Here is a 16,688-nt window from a genome sequence, read left to right on the forward strand (position 1 = left end):
CGAGAAGATAAATGTAAAAGAAAAGTACAAAAAAATGAAAAACAAAAGTTGTGCAAGGTTTTCTTTTATTATTTTGCAAAAATCCATTATAGTTTGTTATTGATTTTAGAATTAGTTTTACTTATAGAATATAAATCAATATTTTAAATAACCGTAAACTAGTAATTGAACACTAATATGGCTCTAAAACATTAAAAGGGCTGACAGAAAGATATTATTTTGTTTTTCCTTGATTTTTCCCTGATTTCCAGTTAAAATTAAAATTTTTTCCCTTTGACCCTTATGAAAATATTTCAAGAGGTTTTCAATAACAGTCCTCGAATTTCACGAGTTTTTTTTTATTGGTGGAAAGTGGGTGGTAAGGGAGGTGACCAAACGGGTTAAAAATTTCAAAAATTCCCGCGAACAACAGCGCCATCGCGCGACAACGGTCGGTAACATCCATCAAGGGTAAAGTAGAGTTACCATATGTCGGTAAGGTAGATACCTGCATTACCTGTGTTTTAGAACTGGTACAGCCCTTTGTTACACTCATCGAGAACTTTTTATTATCATATGCGATCGGTAATGTAGTAACTCATTAGTTTTCACAGGTTTTCACAACACTATTCACATTTGATAAAAACTTAATTATTATTTAATAATTCGTATTGCAAACACTCAAATTAAATCAATTTTACACTTTTTTATAAATATCAATTGTTTTTGCCGTTAATTTATATTCTTTTCATGAAAATAGCACGAAAATAATTGTACAGCTGAACTGATCAGGTACCTCGCGCACATTTCCATTCATTATTAATTATTTAATGCTTTATAAATTACAAATTTTTTTGTAAATTTTTTTATACGTTTTTTTACATGTTTACCTAATGTCTACCTAAAGTCCACTTAGTTAAGTAGACATTACGCAAATCGAATCCGCCAGGGAAACGTCAATTAAAAACTAAACGTAGAGCACTGACCAATCATTTAAGAGTTGAGCAGTTAGACAACCAAGCGTCAGCAGGAGACAAATTTCTGCAAGCTTCTTTGATATGAGAATGAGAAATTCAATTTTTTAAAACATTTTTTAATTGAAAATTCTCTATAATTCAATTAATTCTAAAAAATTTATTTAATAAATAAACGATAAATTAATTTTTTTTAAAATTACTTTAATACAGTTTTTCAACAATTCAGGGAAATTAAAAGCTTTTTAATAAAAATGCTCTAAAATTCTATTATTCTTTAAAGTTTGTAAAAATAATTGTATCAATTATATTTATGAAAGTTTCAATTTAAAATCTTCTGAAATTTAATTATTTGCAAAAAAATTTTAACTTGAACTCTTCCGAACTCAATTAGTTATTGAATAATTAATTGAATGTTAATTCAATTGAAAATTATTTTCTCAAATTTTTATCTATATAATTCTTCGTTTATAATTAATTATTATAACAGTTTTAATCCAATTTTTCAAAAATTCTTTTATTTAAATCGTAATTTTTAATTAATGTTTATATTTACAACAAAATTATAAGTATTGAAATCTCAAAAAATACAATTATTTCTAAAAATCTTAACTAACTCCATCAAAATTAAAATTTTTTAGAACATATTTCAGTTGAAAATTTTCTAAAATTCAAATATTATCTGAAATTTGTAAAAAATTTCATTGATTAAACTTTTCCAAATACAATTATTTTTAAAATTTTAATTAAAATTTTTTCTGAAATTCAATTATTTCACAAATTTTCATTTAAAATTAATTTTTTTTTCAATATTTTAATAAAATTGTTGGAAAATTTAATTATTTAAAAGATTTTCCGAAATTCTGAATCCGAATAATGTGCGTAAATGAGACTTGAAAAATTTTAATTTTTTTTAATGTACCTAATTTTAAATTATTTTCAAAAATTACACAACATAAAACTGCAAACGAACATAATTTTCTTAATTATTTTCTTCTTTTATTAATGGTCAGTCCACTGACTTTCGTCTAATAGTGGTTGCGACCAAATTTTTCAAAAATCCAGTTTTAATATATATGTGAAACTCGATGATTCCCTGAGTTCATTAACCATAATATTATGGTAAAAATTTTATTCCCTTTAAAAATATTAAATATCAAAAGTAGGAGGTTCACAATGTGATTTTGTAACCTTAAATTTTTCAATTTTTTTAAAAACGCTATTATTAAAAAACTATTAAAAATTAGATGTTGGAACTCACCAAAAACATAAATCACTTTATTCTGCACAGAGGAACGACAGAATTATTGCAAAAATTTATTATTTTTGGATGATATACGATTTAAAAAAAAATTTTATTTAAATATTCTCAAGATTTTTATTTACTTATAACTTTTTTGTCGGTGCTCCGAAAAAATTGAGGTTTTGCACAAAGATTTTTTATAATATTCTTTACCTTCTATTAAAATCTTACGAAGGTGTTTTGCTTCGTTTTGGAGATATTAATTTTTAAAATTTTTTATTTAAAAAGGTTAATTAAAAGACTTGAAGTTAACTAACCAAATTCAAACTGCTCCATTGTTTATAAAAATATATTAAAATGTAGCGATTTGAAATTGGTCAGTTAACTTCAAGTCTTTTAATTAACCTTTTTAAATAATAAATTTTAAAAATTAATATCTCCAAAACGAAGCAAAACACCTTCGTAAGATTTTAATAGAAGGTAAAGAATATTATAAAAAATCTTTGTGCAAAACCTCAATTTTTTCGGAGCACCGACAAAAAAGTTATAAGTAAATAAAAATCTTGAGAATATTTAAATAAAATTTTTTTTAAAATCGTATATCATCCAAAAATAATAAATTTTTGCAATAATTCTTTCGTTCCTCTGTGCAGAATAAAGTGATTTATGTTTTTGGTGAGTTCCAACATCTAATTTTTAATAGTTTTTTAATAATAGCGTTTTTAAAAAATTGAAAAATTTAAGGTTACAAAATCACATTGTGAACCTCCTACTTTTGATATTTAATATTTTTAAAGGGAATAAAATTTTTACCATAATATTATGGTTAATGAACTCAGGGAATCATCGAGTTTCACATATATTAAAACTAGATTTTTGAAAAATTTGGTCGCAACCACTATTAGACGAAAGTCAGTGGACTGACCCATTAAATAAAATTAAATTCACAATTTAATGAAACGTAACATTATTTTCATGATCCAAGTTATTCTAAGAATAGAAATATCTTGACAATTTACCGATTTGTTCAAAAGTAATGTATGAAATTATAATGGATATCGCTGAAGGGTTGAAAATGCGACTATTATCATTTTACGTATTATTATAACTCTATGCAGGCCTAAAGATAAATAAATAACTAGGGCTTAGAGCTTACATATTGAAAAAGCGATATTGCCTCATATAACAAATGAAATTATATTTCTTTCCTCAAGTACTTACATGCTATTATGCTCTTAAATTTATATAAGATAGGGTGAATAACTATGGAATAATAAATGCAATTTTATTTCATATGCGTGTAACGAGAATTATCTATAGTTAAGCTTACTAAAACTTTGGAATCGTCTACAGTAGATTCTCAACCAGAAGACTTTAATTTTATACTTTATAATAATTGTTCCATATAAACATTATTGCTAACTTTTATAATTGAATTTACAAATTAAAAATTTTTCAAAGAAAAAAATTTTTGATTCTTAACATGTGCAAATTAATAATATTTGCAAAATAAAAAGTCATTTATTTGACGAGGGGGAAAAATTGAAAAAATGTATAAAGGCGAATTTTCATTAAATCTTCTCATAATTGCTGGAGCTCATAGACCAATAAATTGTTCATCATTCTTTAAAAAGACACTCTATAATATTTTTACCGTTATTGTGTTTATACTTTTGCATTCTTATAACATTTCATTGGGCATATATCTTAGTCTTCATTCATTAAATGATATTGATGAATTCGCAGAATCATTATGTTGGTTTCTTGCAGCGTTTGTTGTTTGTGTGAAAATGATAAACTTTCTTTTGCGACGAGAAGATATCATAAAATTGATAAATATTTTAAGTGAAAATTGCTTTCAAATTCGTGATAATGAAGAGAAATTGATGCAAGACAAATGTGATTTTATAGCTAGGTCAGTGTATATATAAAATTTTTAGATTAATTTAATTTATTTTTCGCACAAATTAATTTATAACACATAAATTAAACTTCATCATTGCTTCTGTTTCTTCAGTTCATTAATACATTTCCTTTCTTATAATTCCCGATCAAAAATTTTGATATAAATACAAGGTGAAATTTGTTCAACTGATTGTAGGAAGACTTCAATTTCTTTAACTACATTATATACACAATATTAATTAATTTAAATCGTTTCAGAAGGAACACAAAGTATTTTTTCATAACAACCTATGCAACAGCGTTAGTAATGACATTGGGAGGATTGGCAAAAGAAAAAGATAATATCAGTTTACCATTGAAAGCATCATTTCCATACGATTATAATAAAAAATTAGCATTTTGTTTGACATACATTGGTCAATCTCTGTCCGTTTATTTTGGTGCTTTTATTACCATTGCATCGGAAACTTTTGTAATGACAATGTTGATTCAAATTTGTTCTCAGCTAGATATAATATATCATCGTCTACAAAATTTGTCATATTTATATAAAAATAATATAAAATCTATCATGTTTAATGAAAGAGAAGAGGCCAAAATTATTAAAAACTGTATTGTTCATCATAATTACGTTTACATGTGCGATATAAATGCATATTCCTATAGTACAAGATATTTTTACAATGTTAGAAATATTTATATTAGAGCATATATCGCATCAAAATATATTTTCCTATATACCTGTATACATTGCAGAAACATCATGTGCTATATGTGAATTGTACTCACCATAATCGAAAGACAACTATAAGCAAAATTCATAAATATTATTTTAAAAATTACAGGCTTAGTAGCAAATTAAATGATATTTTTAGAATTGTATTTTTTACTCAATTCTTTGGATCAATTTTAAATATTTGTACTTTTGTCTTCAGTTTATCTACCAAGAAAGAAATTAATGACAGAGTTATTGTTCAAAGTATGGCGTTAGCTACTTTTTTATTTCAAATATTTCTTTATTGTCATTTTGGAAATGAAGTTATGATAAAAGTATGTATAGTCTAAAAGTAATCACAGAAGCTTTAAAAGAACATTAATGTGAGTTGAAATTGTTTTTTTTTTTTTTAATAAACCAGAGTTTGAAACTAGCAAATGTTATGAGTATGATGGATTGGACAGTATTAACAAGAAACACAAAACATGGACTTCTTTTAGTCTGTGTACGCTCAAACAATCCAATAATTTTAAAGAGTGGATCTATTATTCCCATGACTTATTTTACTTTTCTCAAGGTATTAATTTTAATATTATATTATTTGGAATATATTTATAATTTGAGATAACTTAAGACAGAATTGTGACGTATCCTATCTGGAAAAGTAGTACTTACAACATAAATTAACGTTTCGTGAATTACGAAAGTGTTTAAAGTTAACCTTGTGGGTCCAAAATATGACTTATTTTTTTCAAGGTTCATCAGATTTACTTAAAATTTGTCAGAAAAAATTAAAATCGACTATTTGGTTGTAAGTACTCTTTTTTCAGACACGCGTCACAGAAGGGCTAATTCCAGACACCTAAAACTTTTACTTTTACTAACATAATATTATTTATAAAATAGAATATTCGTAATTAGAAAATTTATGCATATTTGTATATCTAGTATTTTTCTACAGATTATAATTATCTGGAATTAACCTAATATTTAATTGATATATATATACCAAAGTATTTAATAAGATAATTTAAAATTTATCTTTAACAGATTTTGAGAACATCTTACGCTGCCTACAATTTACTTCAAAGTGCAAACGCATAAGTTTGTTAAATATCAAAATATACCATAAATAAGTCATGTGCAGTTAGCATCATTTTTTTTTTAAATGAAAGATATGTTTAGAGTTTTGAACAGTTTGGCGATAGTTCTAGAGTTCTACAACATTTATTTCAATAGTTTCTATATGAATAATCATTATAAAAAAATAATAGTTCCGCAAAAATTTAAAAATTACATAAAAAATTTTAATTTCAGAAATTTAAAGTTTTAGCAAAACTGATTTTTTAAAGTGATGATAACTCCGCTTTTAACTACCGAACTATCTTTAATGGTTTTAAAAATTTTAATATGGTGCATTTCAACAATTTTCAGCATTATATTTTGTAAATAAATAATTGTTTTTACTTAGACAGTTGATTTTTTGAAATAATCAATAAAATCTTATTGTTAAAATTACTGTTTCAATTAAACAGTGGAAGTTTAAATACAAATAAGAAAAAAAATTTTAATCTCGAAGATCTCCTGGAAAGCACTAAGCTACTTGAATTAATAAAATAATTCCACTATCATTTTATGGGATCGTTGTTATATTTTAAAAGAACCTGCCAAGTTACGTTATTAGAGAAAAGAATTTTTGATGGACGCGTTACAATGCATAAGCGTAAGAAAGTCTATTGTAGCGCACAAAACACGGTACCCTGAAAACAATTATATCCTATCTCCGATTTTTGTTGCATCTTGTTTGGAATTATTAAAAAAAAAAAAAAATTATTAAATTATCACTAAATTCAACCTCCATCGGACTTTATCGGCGTGAAGAATTTATTTTAACTTTTCATCCGTCGAATTTTAATATCTTGCAGTGGATTTTCAAAATCGAATTCATAGCAAAATTATCTTCATAATAATCGAAGTTTATAAGAATAGAAATATCCTGACAATTTACCAATAAGTTCGTGAGTGATATATGAAATTATAATGGATTCGATGAAGGGTTGAAAATGCGACTATTATCATTTTACGTATTATGACTCTTTGATAGATAAATAACTAACGAGAGCTTAGAGGTGCGCAACATTGGAAACAGGATTTTGCCTCATGCATCAAATGAAATATTAATTATATTCATTTCCCCATATATATGTATGTTATTATCCCTTTTAAAATTTTATTAGATAGGGTGAATAACTATGGAATAATAAATGCGCTTTTATTTCACTTAAGGAGATCTATTTATAGTCTAGCAGAAACTATAATTTTCTACAGAAACTTTAAATCTTTGATCCTCAATCACAATAAGAATTTAGTTGCATATTAAACTTGTGTTACTTGTATTTGACCTCTTGTAATTAATTTTATTTAAAAAAAACTATTTTGAAAGAATAGAATGTATAGTAATTTATTTTTGATTTCTGAACATATAAAATTTAATAGTATAATATATAAAAATAATAAAAAGTCATTTATTTGACGATGGGAGAGGATTGAAAAAAAATGTATAAAGCCGAATTTTCAATAAAGCTTCTTACAATTGCTGGAGCCTACAGACCAATAAATTGGTCATCGTTTATCACGAAGACATTGTACAATACATTTACTGTCTTTGTCGTTATTCTTTTACAATCTTATAACATTTCATTGTGCGTATACCTTGCTATCAGTTCATTAAATGATATTGATGAATTCGCAGAATCGTTATGTTGGTCTCTTGCAGTTTTTATTGCTATTGTCAAAATGATAAACTTTCTTTTACGACGAGAAGATATTATAAAATTAATAAATATTTTAAATAAAGATTACTTAAAACCTCGTGACAATAAAGAGAAAATCATGCAGGACAAATGTGATTATACAGCTATGTAAGCTACTATATCTCAACCCAGTACTTGAAATTTAATTTAAATTAATTAATTCGTTTCAGAAGGAATACAAAGTTTTTTTTTATAACAACCTCTATCACAGTGTTAACGATGATATTTGGAGGACTGACAAAAGGAAAAAATGATATCAGTTTACCAGTGAAAACATCATTACCATACGATTATAATCAGAAATTAGCATTTTGTTTGACATACATTGGTCAATCTGTGTCATTTTATTTTGGTGCTTGTATTACTGTTGCATCTGAAACTTTTGTAATGGCAATGTTGATTCAAATTTGTTCTCAGCTCGATATAATATATCATCATTTAATAAGTTTATCATACTTGCGTAGAAACAATATAAGTTTTAATGAATTAGAGGAAGAGAAAATTATTAAAAACTGTATTGTTCATCATAATTACGTTTACATGTGCGATATAAATGCATATATTTTCAAAGCACAAGATATTTCTGTAATAAAAATATTTGTGTAATTATTAGAACAATACACCAATATATTGCAGCAAGATTATGTGCTTTGGGGGTTTATGGGTCATTTTTTATTTAAATTGTCATTTTCAGTCTCAACAAAAGTTGACGTTGCAAGTTGCGATTTTGACATTGAAACCAATATTTTTTAAACAATTATATATGTATTAGATAGGGTCAACTGGGGTAAATCCGAACGCTTTTAGTAAGTTTCAACAATAACATAAGTTTTTTCTTTAAAAAAAAAATACTTCCGGTATTCTGGTGCATGAAGTTGTTACTTTACTTCCATAGAACAATTTTATGGGGTAGAAAAAATTTTTGATAAATTACAATCGCAGGAAACTTAGCGTTCGTATTTACCTCGATACTTTGCAACTTTCCTAAAATATGGGGGTAAATACGAACGCCACTGTATTTCAGAAAAATCTTAGGGAAAATAAATTTAAAGTATTGCAATTGTTAAACTTATATAAAAACTCAAAAAAAATACGATAATAAACCTATTATGTAATAATGCATCATATATAAATACAAAAATCAAACAGGTTAAAAATTAAAATGCATTACACAATTAAAACCTTCAATAACTTTATCAAATCATAACGGATTTTTGCAAAACTTGGTACAGAAAGTATTTTGGAGTGATTGAATGTAAATACAAAAATAAAAGTCAAATTTTTTAAATTCAAAATGTCGGACTTTCCTAAAACTTATTTTTAAAAATGATCAAAAATTCGTAATCAGCGACCCTGAAACCCCCCGAGTAACAATTTTCGAGCGAATCCAATGAATTTTTTAATTCTCGTCCGCCATTTTGAATTTTGAAAAACTGACTTCAAATTGGTAATTAGCGACCCCAAAAACCGTAGAATACCAAATTTTATTAAGATCCTGTAAAACTTTTTTCAACAAACCATTTGGCAAAAAAAAGTGGAACACTCCTTCGAGAGAACAGAGATTAAGTTTCTGCTTATTAATTACTAACGAGGATACGTATAGAAAGAAAAACTTTTTTCTATGTACTTTTATAATGTTAAAATAATAGTGTAATCAAATAAAAACAATTTTGTGTGGCTTTGATGTAAAAAAAAATTATTAAAAATACCGTTCGGATTTACCCCAGTTTTCCAATTTTTTTGGGTAAATACGAACGGTCTGATATTATTAATAAAATTTTACAGAAGGCAAAAATCAAAAATAGTTTCTGTTCTAGTATTCATAACAAACAATTATAAATAATAAAATGAATTTTTAGCTTCTTTTTCTTCAAATACGAGACAAAATACTGAAAGAGTGTCATCTTTGATTTTCAATCTTTTTTGCAATACTTGTTATCTTTGTTTATGCTGTTGCTAATTAACAAACAAAAAATGGGATAATACTTAGAATCTCTTCAAGAGGATCTGAGGTAAAAATTCTCATATCGAACTTATTTTTAAAAATTTTAATTAAGCTGAAATAATTAGCGTTCGGATTTACCCCCCGTTCGGATTTACCCCGACTGACCCTAAATGAAATTCATAGTAGTCACGAAATTAAATTAAATTTGAAAAATAATGTCACTTTGAAAAATTTTTCTTTCTTCTCTTAGGTTTTCAATTTTCTGCTATAGCTGATGATAACATATTATTAATATCAAATATTTTTTTTCCTCATTCGAATCAAATAAATTATTTTTCAGTGCATAAAATTAGAATAAATTGACAATAATTTTGAAAACAATTAAATTTAAAATATTTCCAAACAAAATAACACAGTATTACATCAATTGCTGAAACCCTGCACGGGAATAACACCAAAACACTACTCCAATCATTGATTTACTTTGTTCAAGAAATTGATATAGCCGCGTTGACTATTATCATATTAGAGTTAATTCTTGAATTATTTTAAAAATTTCCAGCATTATGATTAAAAAAATTTCTTTGTGATTTGACTGGATCCTGATTGATCAAATTTTTCTAATATATCTAATAAATTATTTACATCTTTAATACCTCTATAATAATAATAGCAGTGTTTGAATGTCTTCTGTAAAATGAATAGAAATTTAAAATAATAATCTTATTTTCTGAAGGTAATGGAATTAAATCTTTGGCTTTATTTATTATTTTAATCGCGTATGCCGATCTTGATAATTTACCATTTGGATTATAATTACCAAATTGTAAATTTGTATTAATTATAAAACGAATTTCATCATTCTAAAAACGATTTATAAATTTTTTTTTAAAAATTCAAATAATCATCATTATAATACTAAATTCCACAATTCTTTAAATATGCCTTCCAAACTCACTTGAATTAAATATTTAAATTCGACATTATTTATATCATTTAGATTTATATAATCTTCTAACTCGCGCAAATACGTCATCGGGCGTTCTTGAGTACTGCCGGAAAATTTTGGTAATGGAAAATCTTTCATCCATAAACTTTTGGATGCTATACATATTATTACATTTTATTTTATTTATTCTTTGTTCAATTTTATCTTGTTTATCTATTATGCTTTTAATTTTTAATTCATTTATCCGTTGCAATTATAAAATTTTCGACTGTACACAATTTAGTATTATTTACTTTTTTGTCTATATATCATCTATTGTTTTACATATTATCTATAGTTTCGTCGACATTAAGTCTAATATTCTCGCAAACTCTTTTGTTTATATCTATACTTGAGTATACTCTATCACTTAATTTGATCATTAATTTTTTTTACTTCGCGATTATTTTGTTTTTTTTTATTTTTTTCTTTAACTTTAGATCTTTCTTTTTTAACATCTACAACAAATTCGCGCATAAAATTATCAAAATCTCTTTCAGTTTTATTTAAAATTTCTCTATCTTCTTCATTAAATTACAATCATCTTCATAATCAGTTACTTCTATTTGAGTTTCATCAAAAAATGTCCATAAAACCCCAATTTTAATACATCATCTTTACATCCTTGCAAGTTGAAAAAATATTAAAAGAGATTGTATTATTTTACGACATCAAAACATAAATTTTACCAAAAATTATAACAGAAAGTTTTTATTGGCAAACACGACACGATTATGACAATTCAAATGAAATGACCCATATATATATATATATATATATATATATATATATATATATATATATATAAATTAAATTATTGATTTATCATGAATTATATTTACATAATTCAAAAAAGAACTATAAATTGATAAAAAATGATTTTTTTAATTACAGGTTTAGTAGTAAGTTAAATAATATTTTTAGCATTGTATTTGGTATTCAATTCTTTGGATCAATTTTAAATATTTGTACTCTTGTATTCAGTTTATCTACTAAAAATGTAATTAATGATAGAGTTGTTATTCAAAGTATGGCGTTGTCAACTTTTTTATTTCAAATATTTCTTTATTGTCATTTTGGAAATGAAGTCATGCTAAAAGTATGTATAGGTTCAATTATCTCTCTTTGTAGTTTACTTTGAATTATTCTTTTTAATTTTTATTTTGTAATTTTCACTTTCAAATTTCTTGCTAAAAAAACAAATATAAAAGTTGAATTATTAGTAATAAAATTTTTAATTCATATTTTTTAATAAACCAGAGTTTGAAAATAGCAAATGTTATGAGTATGATGGATTGGACTGTATTAACAAGAAATACAAAACATGGACTTCTTCTAATCTGTTTACGCGCAAGCCATCCAATAGCTATAACGAGTGGCTCTATTATTCCTATGACTTACGATACTTTTCTCAAGGTAAACTTATGTTTATAAATGAAATATTAAAAGAAAAAAAAATTTTTATTTATGGTTAACAGATTTTGAGGACATCTTATACAGCTTACAATTTACTTCAAAATGCAAATGCATAATATTTGGATATAAGAAAAACTTTTCGGATTAAACTCTCACCAATCGATATATATATGAAACTTGGCACTAATATATTTATTTTCTATATAAAATCCAAAAAGAAATTTTTTAAGTGAAAACAATTGTTGATTCACAAAGTACCTATATTTTGATTTTGATCAAATTAAGATATTTTGTAATAATAATTTGAGATACTCTTACATACTTTATTTATGTCAAATTAATGCGAAATAATTTATAATTTCATGAATTTAAGAAATTTATAATTTTTTGTATTTTTCGACACTATGAATTTGAAATTCGTAATAAATTTTATTTAACTATTCTAATAAAGAAATCTCAACCACTGTCACTAAAAAGACATTTTTGAACAAAGTTCAATTGTATAAAGGTTCTACATATAACTTTTAGAGAATTATATTAGAAATTAATAAATAATTCCTTTAAGGGGTTACGCCACCCTGAAATTTTCAAAAAATTGATTTTTTTTTGCTTAATTTCAAAATTTATATTCTAACGAATATTTTGAGATGTCTCCGAAGACAATGTCTCACTAATTACAAAAGTTATGATCTTTAGAAGTCAGCCGGTAGGGACGCGCCGAGAGCTGCTAGAAGCCGTCTAGCGCCTCCTTAACGACTTTCCATTTTCAGATCATAGGACATTCTTTCCATTCTAGGAGAATAGTATTATGGCCCAGGAATTGCTGATTAAATAGTAAGTTAAAAAATTTTTAAGTTATAATACACTAAAGTATATTTTTTTCTTCTTTTGCGTTTTTCTCGAAACCACATTTTTCGAGACGGTGTACACGATAACTCAAAAACAATTCAACCGATTGACTTGCAAATTAATATACATCTTCCTAAATAGTTTTTCCACAGAGTGACGTGGGATTTTTTCGATTGAATAATTTGAAAATTTTTTATCCAATTTTTTATACGGTATTTTTAGCCCAAAAAAATGTCAATTTTTGAAGTGCTTCCATTTGCGTAAAAAAATTTTCATTTTTTAAATGGCTTCGTCACTCTGTTCAAAATTTGTCACTTTTTAAGAAAAATATTGTTTTACTTGTTTCAGACAAAAATTGAACTGCCAATCAGGTACACCGTCAAGGAGTGCTCCGGACAAATTGATCCACGCCAATACTTATATATCCGCCATTTTTAATTAAAAACAATTTTTTTAAAATATTTATAAAGCTTAATATATGTATTAAAGCATCAATAAATGTAAATAAGTCCTACCTCTAACAGTTTTGTCAAAAAAATTCCTAAAAAACCATCCGATTTTTATTTTAAAAAACTAAAATCAGATTCGTAATCAGTGACTCTAAAACCCTTAAGTAACTAAATTCCAATTGAATGCAATAAATTATTATATAAACTCGTCCGCTATTTACATTTTTGAAGACTGAATGATATATCAGATTCATAATAAGCAACCCCTAAAACTTCCGACCCTATTGAAAAAAACACGTATAATTCTACGTATAATAATTAGTATAAATATACGTATAATAATACGTACTATTATACGTATTATTTTATGTATAATAAGACATACGAATTTGAAACAAAAATTATACGTATAAATATACGTAGAATTACACGTGTCTATAATTTTTAATATTTAGGAATATATAAATATGGAATATATTTTTGTTTATTAGTATATACCTAAATATTATAAAATATAGACAAGTATAATTATACGTGTTTTTTTCACTAGGGTAAAGTTTCCTTTGTTTAGGTTTTGAATCCAGATTCTTTAATTACATGTTTTAGATATTTATTCGATAAATAATCCTTCTATTTAAACATTTTTTTATAAATTCATAAAATTTTAGTAGAAAATTAATATTTTAAATAAGTATTCTCATAAAAATAAAAGTTTTATATCAATTTTTTGAAAAAAAAATAAGGGAAATTTAGGGTAAATTGTAAGTTTTTATAGGAATTGCGAATTACGAAATTAAAAGTTGATTTTTAAAAATTTAAATAGTCATATGGTGAACAATAATTATACGACTATTTCATATTAATAACAAAAAAATAATCACTAATGTTATAATATGAACATTTTCTAATAACAAATTTTAGAAATATTAAAAAATATTTTGTTATTTTTAATATAACTTTTTACAGTTTTTCTGTATGTTTTAAACATTGTGACATTGAAGCAAAATGTTATTGATAAATAATCAATAGGTTTATTATTTTAGCTTGCTTCAGCTCACGATTTAAACATATTTCTGAAATTTAGATAAAAACATTTGAAATAAAATGTGTGTGGAAAACGTTAGAAAATTCAGAAGTAAGTTCATGTTTGACAGAGTAAGTTTTACCAAAACTAACTAGAATTTTGAATACGTCAACTACTATTAGTTGAAAATGACTTTGATTCAGAAAACTTTGTTATTATTTCTTGTCATCTATTATTTTCATGTAAGTATATTGTAAAATATATTAGAAACAAATATTCTTCTATTGAATAATTTTCAATCAAAGGCTTACTTGATTCAATAATATTTGTTCTTTGGAGAGAAATGTTGTTTATTCTTTAACATATAATTAATTATTTGTATAAATTAAAATTCATGCAAATTTTTAGAAATTTTATGAAATATTCTTGAGATTTCGTGGAAATTATTTTACGAAACTTTTAAAAATAAAAATTTCTTTAATTAAATTTAAAAAAATATTCAACAGGGAAATCATGCATTGAAGTTACAAGGTTCAGCAGAATATTTAAGAAATGATCTTAATCTGCCAGTTGGCTTAATTGATGATATAGAAAATGCTTTCAATGAAGAATTCAAACATGTAAGATAATTATAATTAAAGATAATTATTCAATTAAAATCTTCAAATTTTCCGAGTTTAAAATATTCTGATAATAAAAAAAAAATTTAAATAAATTTCTTCCCAGGCTATAAAAAGAGGTGAAAGTAAATTTGGAACAAAAAGCAATCATTGTCAATTTTCTCAACCCCATGAAAGGTTTGAAGAATTTATTAATAGTAATAAACAGTCTATTGAAAATGTATGCAAAGTGAAAAAAGGTATTAAAAAATTGTTGCATATGAAATCGCCTTGTTATTCCAATTTAAAAAGTTTTTTTAGGGAATATGTTAACACGTTAATTTTTAAAGAATTTATGAATTGCTCTAATTCTAATAAATACCATAAGGAACTAAGTAACTATAAGAAAACGATAAACTCTTTGAATAAACAAAAAAATAAATTATTCGAAAAAATAAGGACAAGAAAAGAAAAATTAAATACATTAAATGAAGAAGAAAATTTGCATTTAAATAGTGAAAGCGTGGCATCAGAGTAAGTCAGATGTAATTAGTATACCAACAACGCCAATTTATGTAAATATTACTGCGTTCAGTTGACCTATGCTGCATACAGGATGTATTTTTCTATGTAACATTGTATGTAACTTGTAAAAGTAATTAATAAAAAAAAGTTATTAAAAAAAAACTTATCCTTGTGTTCAAAATTTAATTTAACCCTCGGAGCACACACTTCGTTTTTCGAACACGAATCACACTCGGGTTCACTGTGACCCTATTTATTTTTCAAAACTCTTATTTTTTTTTAATATTCTTTAATAAGAATAAGTTTTCATATTCAAAAAGTTTCATTATAAATTATTATTTTATTGTAGAAAAAAAATGCAAAAAGACAACAATTTTTCAGAAAAACGGAAATAATTATATATTTTGTAAAAAAAATTGTAGTTCTTCTAATTTTTTATACATTTGGAATTAGCTTGATACTTTAGTAAATTATCCTATATGAAAGTAACAAAATCTCAAAATATAAACTTATTTTTTTTTTAATTATTATAAAAAGTAGAGGGGATTGAAGTTTTGTGTTTTTGGATAACAATGTTATTTTCAAATCCATATAACTTTTACGAAACTTTATGGATTTTTAACTATCAATAGGATTTTTTGTTGGGTTTTTCAAATGTATAATTTTCAAAACCAAACAAAATTTTTTTTAAAAATATTTTAACACCATTTTTTTCAAAATTAACCCTTATTTTTTAGTTTTAACTCCTTATTTTCTCTTAAAATTCTTTTTTTGTTATTTATTTTTTTTTTTTTTGAAAGCTAAGATTTTTTCCAACAAAACTGTATAAATATAAAAATTGGACAACATTGGACTTTAAAGAAAATATAAAACAAAAAATCGATTTTTTACACTGTTTTTCATATTTTCTCATCAAACCCAGTATTTTCTCATTTTTTATATTTATAAATTTTTGTTGAAAAAAATCCCAGCTTTCAAGAACAAAAAATTATAACAAAAAATTTTTAAAGGGGATAAGGAGTTAAAAATGAAAAATAAGAGTTACTGTTGAAGAAAAAAAAGGTTCAATATTTTTTTTTGGTTTCAAATTTTCCTTTCAATTTTTCTAGATTATTCTGAGTCTTAAAAAAAAAAAATGATTCCAAAATGGGAAAATAACAAAAATGTTTTTAAAAACATATCAGGTGATGTAATCTTTCCAATTAACTATAATAATCTTTGTATTCATTCATTCCGTCCGGACCCCTGCTGGGTTTTCTGTGAC

The 16,688-nt window shown here is 24.6% G+C and overlaps 4 protein-coding genes across 4 annotated transcripts; all 4 read left to right on the top strand.

Moving 5' to 3' along the window:
* Window positions 1–3,561: 3,561 nt before the first annotated feature.
* On the top strand, window positions 3,562–4,952 carry LOC127286773 (uncharacterized). Its single transcript, XM_051313351.1, has 3 exons — window positions 3,562–4,111; window positions 4,360–4,786; window positions 4,947–4,952. The coding sequence occupies exons 1-3, from the start codon at window positions 3,747–3,749 to the stop codon at window positions 4,950–4,952; spliced, it is 798 nt and encodes a 265-aa protein (XP_051169308.1). The 5' UTR covers window positions 3,562–3,746.
* Window positions 4,953–7,362: 2,410 nt separating this feature from the next.
* LOC127286835 (uncharacterized) lies at window positions 7,363–7,800 on the top strand. The gene has a single exon (XM_051313441.1). It carries the CDS (start codon window positions 7,373–7,375, stop codon window positions 7,739–7,741), a length of 369 nt encoding a protein of 122 aa, XP_051169398.1. The 5' UTR covers window positions 7,363–7,372; the 3' UTR covers window positions 7,742–7,800.
* A 3,662-nt stretch (window positions 7,801–11,462) lies between these two features.
* Window positions 11,463–12,239, top strand: LOC127286836 (odorant receptor 67c-like). The gene is made up of 3 exons (XM_051313443.1): window positions 11,463–11,661; window positions 11,823–11,978; window positions 12,041–12,239. Exons 1-3 carry the CDS (start codon window positions 11,593–11,595, stop codon window positions 12,092–12,094), a joined length of 279 nt encoding a protein of 92 aa, XP_051169400.1. The 5' UTR covers window positions 11,463–11,592; the 3' UTR covers window positions 12,095–12,239.
* Window positions 12,240–14,374: 2,135 nt separating this feature from the next.
* Window positions 14,375–15,590, top strand: LOC127286828 (uncharacterized). The gene is made up of 3 exons (XM_051313432.1): window positions 14,375–14,542; window positions 14,807–14,920; window positions 15,027–15,590. The coding sequence occupies exons 1-3, from the start codon at window positions 14,489–14,491 to the stop codon at window positions 15,435–15,437; spliced, it is 579 nt and encodes a 192-aa protein (XP_051169389.1). The 5' UTR covers window positions 14,375–14,488; the 3' UTR covers window positions 15,438–15,590.
* Window positions 15,591–16,688: the final 1,098 nt, after the last annotated feature.

Source organism: Leptopilina boulardi, unplaced genomic scaffold, assembly GCF_019393585.1.
Source record: "Leptopilina boulardi isolate dan_hultmark-lab unplaced genomic scaffold, ZJU_Lbou_2.1 LbouV2_362, whole genome shotgun sequence".
NCBI classification, from domain to species: Eukaryota; Metazoa; Arthropoda; class Insecta; order Hymenoptera; family Figitidae; genus Leptopilina; species Leptopilina boulardi.

Coding starts and splice junctions, on each gene's coding strand:
- LOC127286773 (XM_051313351.1), top strand. CDS start 3,747: ATGTATAAAGGCGAATTTTCATTAAATCTTCTCATAATTGCTGGAGCT. Junction 4,112..4,359: donor AAATGTGATTTTATAGCTAG/GTCAGTGTATAT, acceptor AAATCGTTTCAG/AAGGAACACAAAGTATTTTT.
- LOC127286835 (XM_051313441.1), top strand. CDS start 7,373: ATGTATAAAGCCGAATTTTCAATAAAGCTTCTTACAATTGCTGGAGCC.
- LOC127286836 (XM_051313443.1), top strand. CDS start 11,593: ATGGCGTTGTCAACTTTTTTATTTCAAATATTTCTTTATTGTCATTTT. Junction 11,662..11,822: donor GAAATGAAGTCATGCTAAAA/GTATGTATAGGT, acceptor TTAATAAACCAG/AGTTTGAAAATAGCAAATGT. Junction 11,979..12,040: donor CTTACGATACTTTTCTCAAG/GTAAACTTATGT, acceptor TATGGTTAACAG/ATTTTGAGGACATCTTATAC.
- LOC127286828 (XM_051313432.1), top strand. CDS start 14,489: ATGACTTTGATTCAGAAAACTTTGTTATTATTTCTTGTCATCTATTAT. Junction 14,543..14,806: donor TTGTCATCTATTATTTTCAT/GTAAGTATATTG, acceptor AATATTCAACAG/GGAAATCATGCATTGAAGTT. Junction 14,921..15,026: donor TCAATGAAGAATTCAAACAT/GTAAGATAATTA, acceptor ATTTCTTCCCAG/GCTATAAAAAGAGGTGAAAG.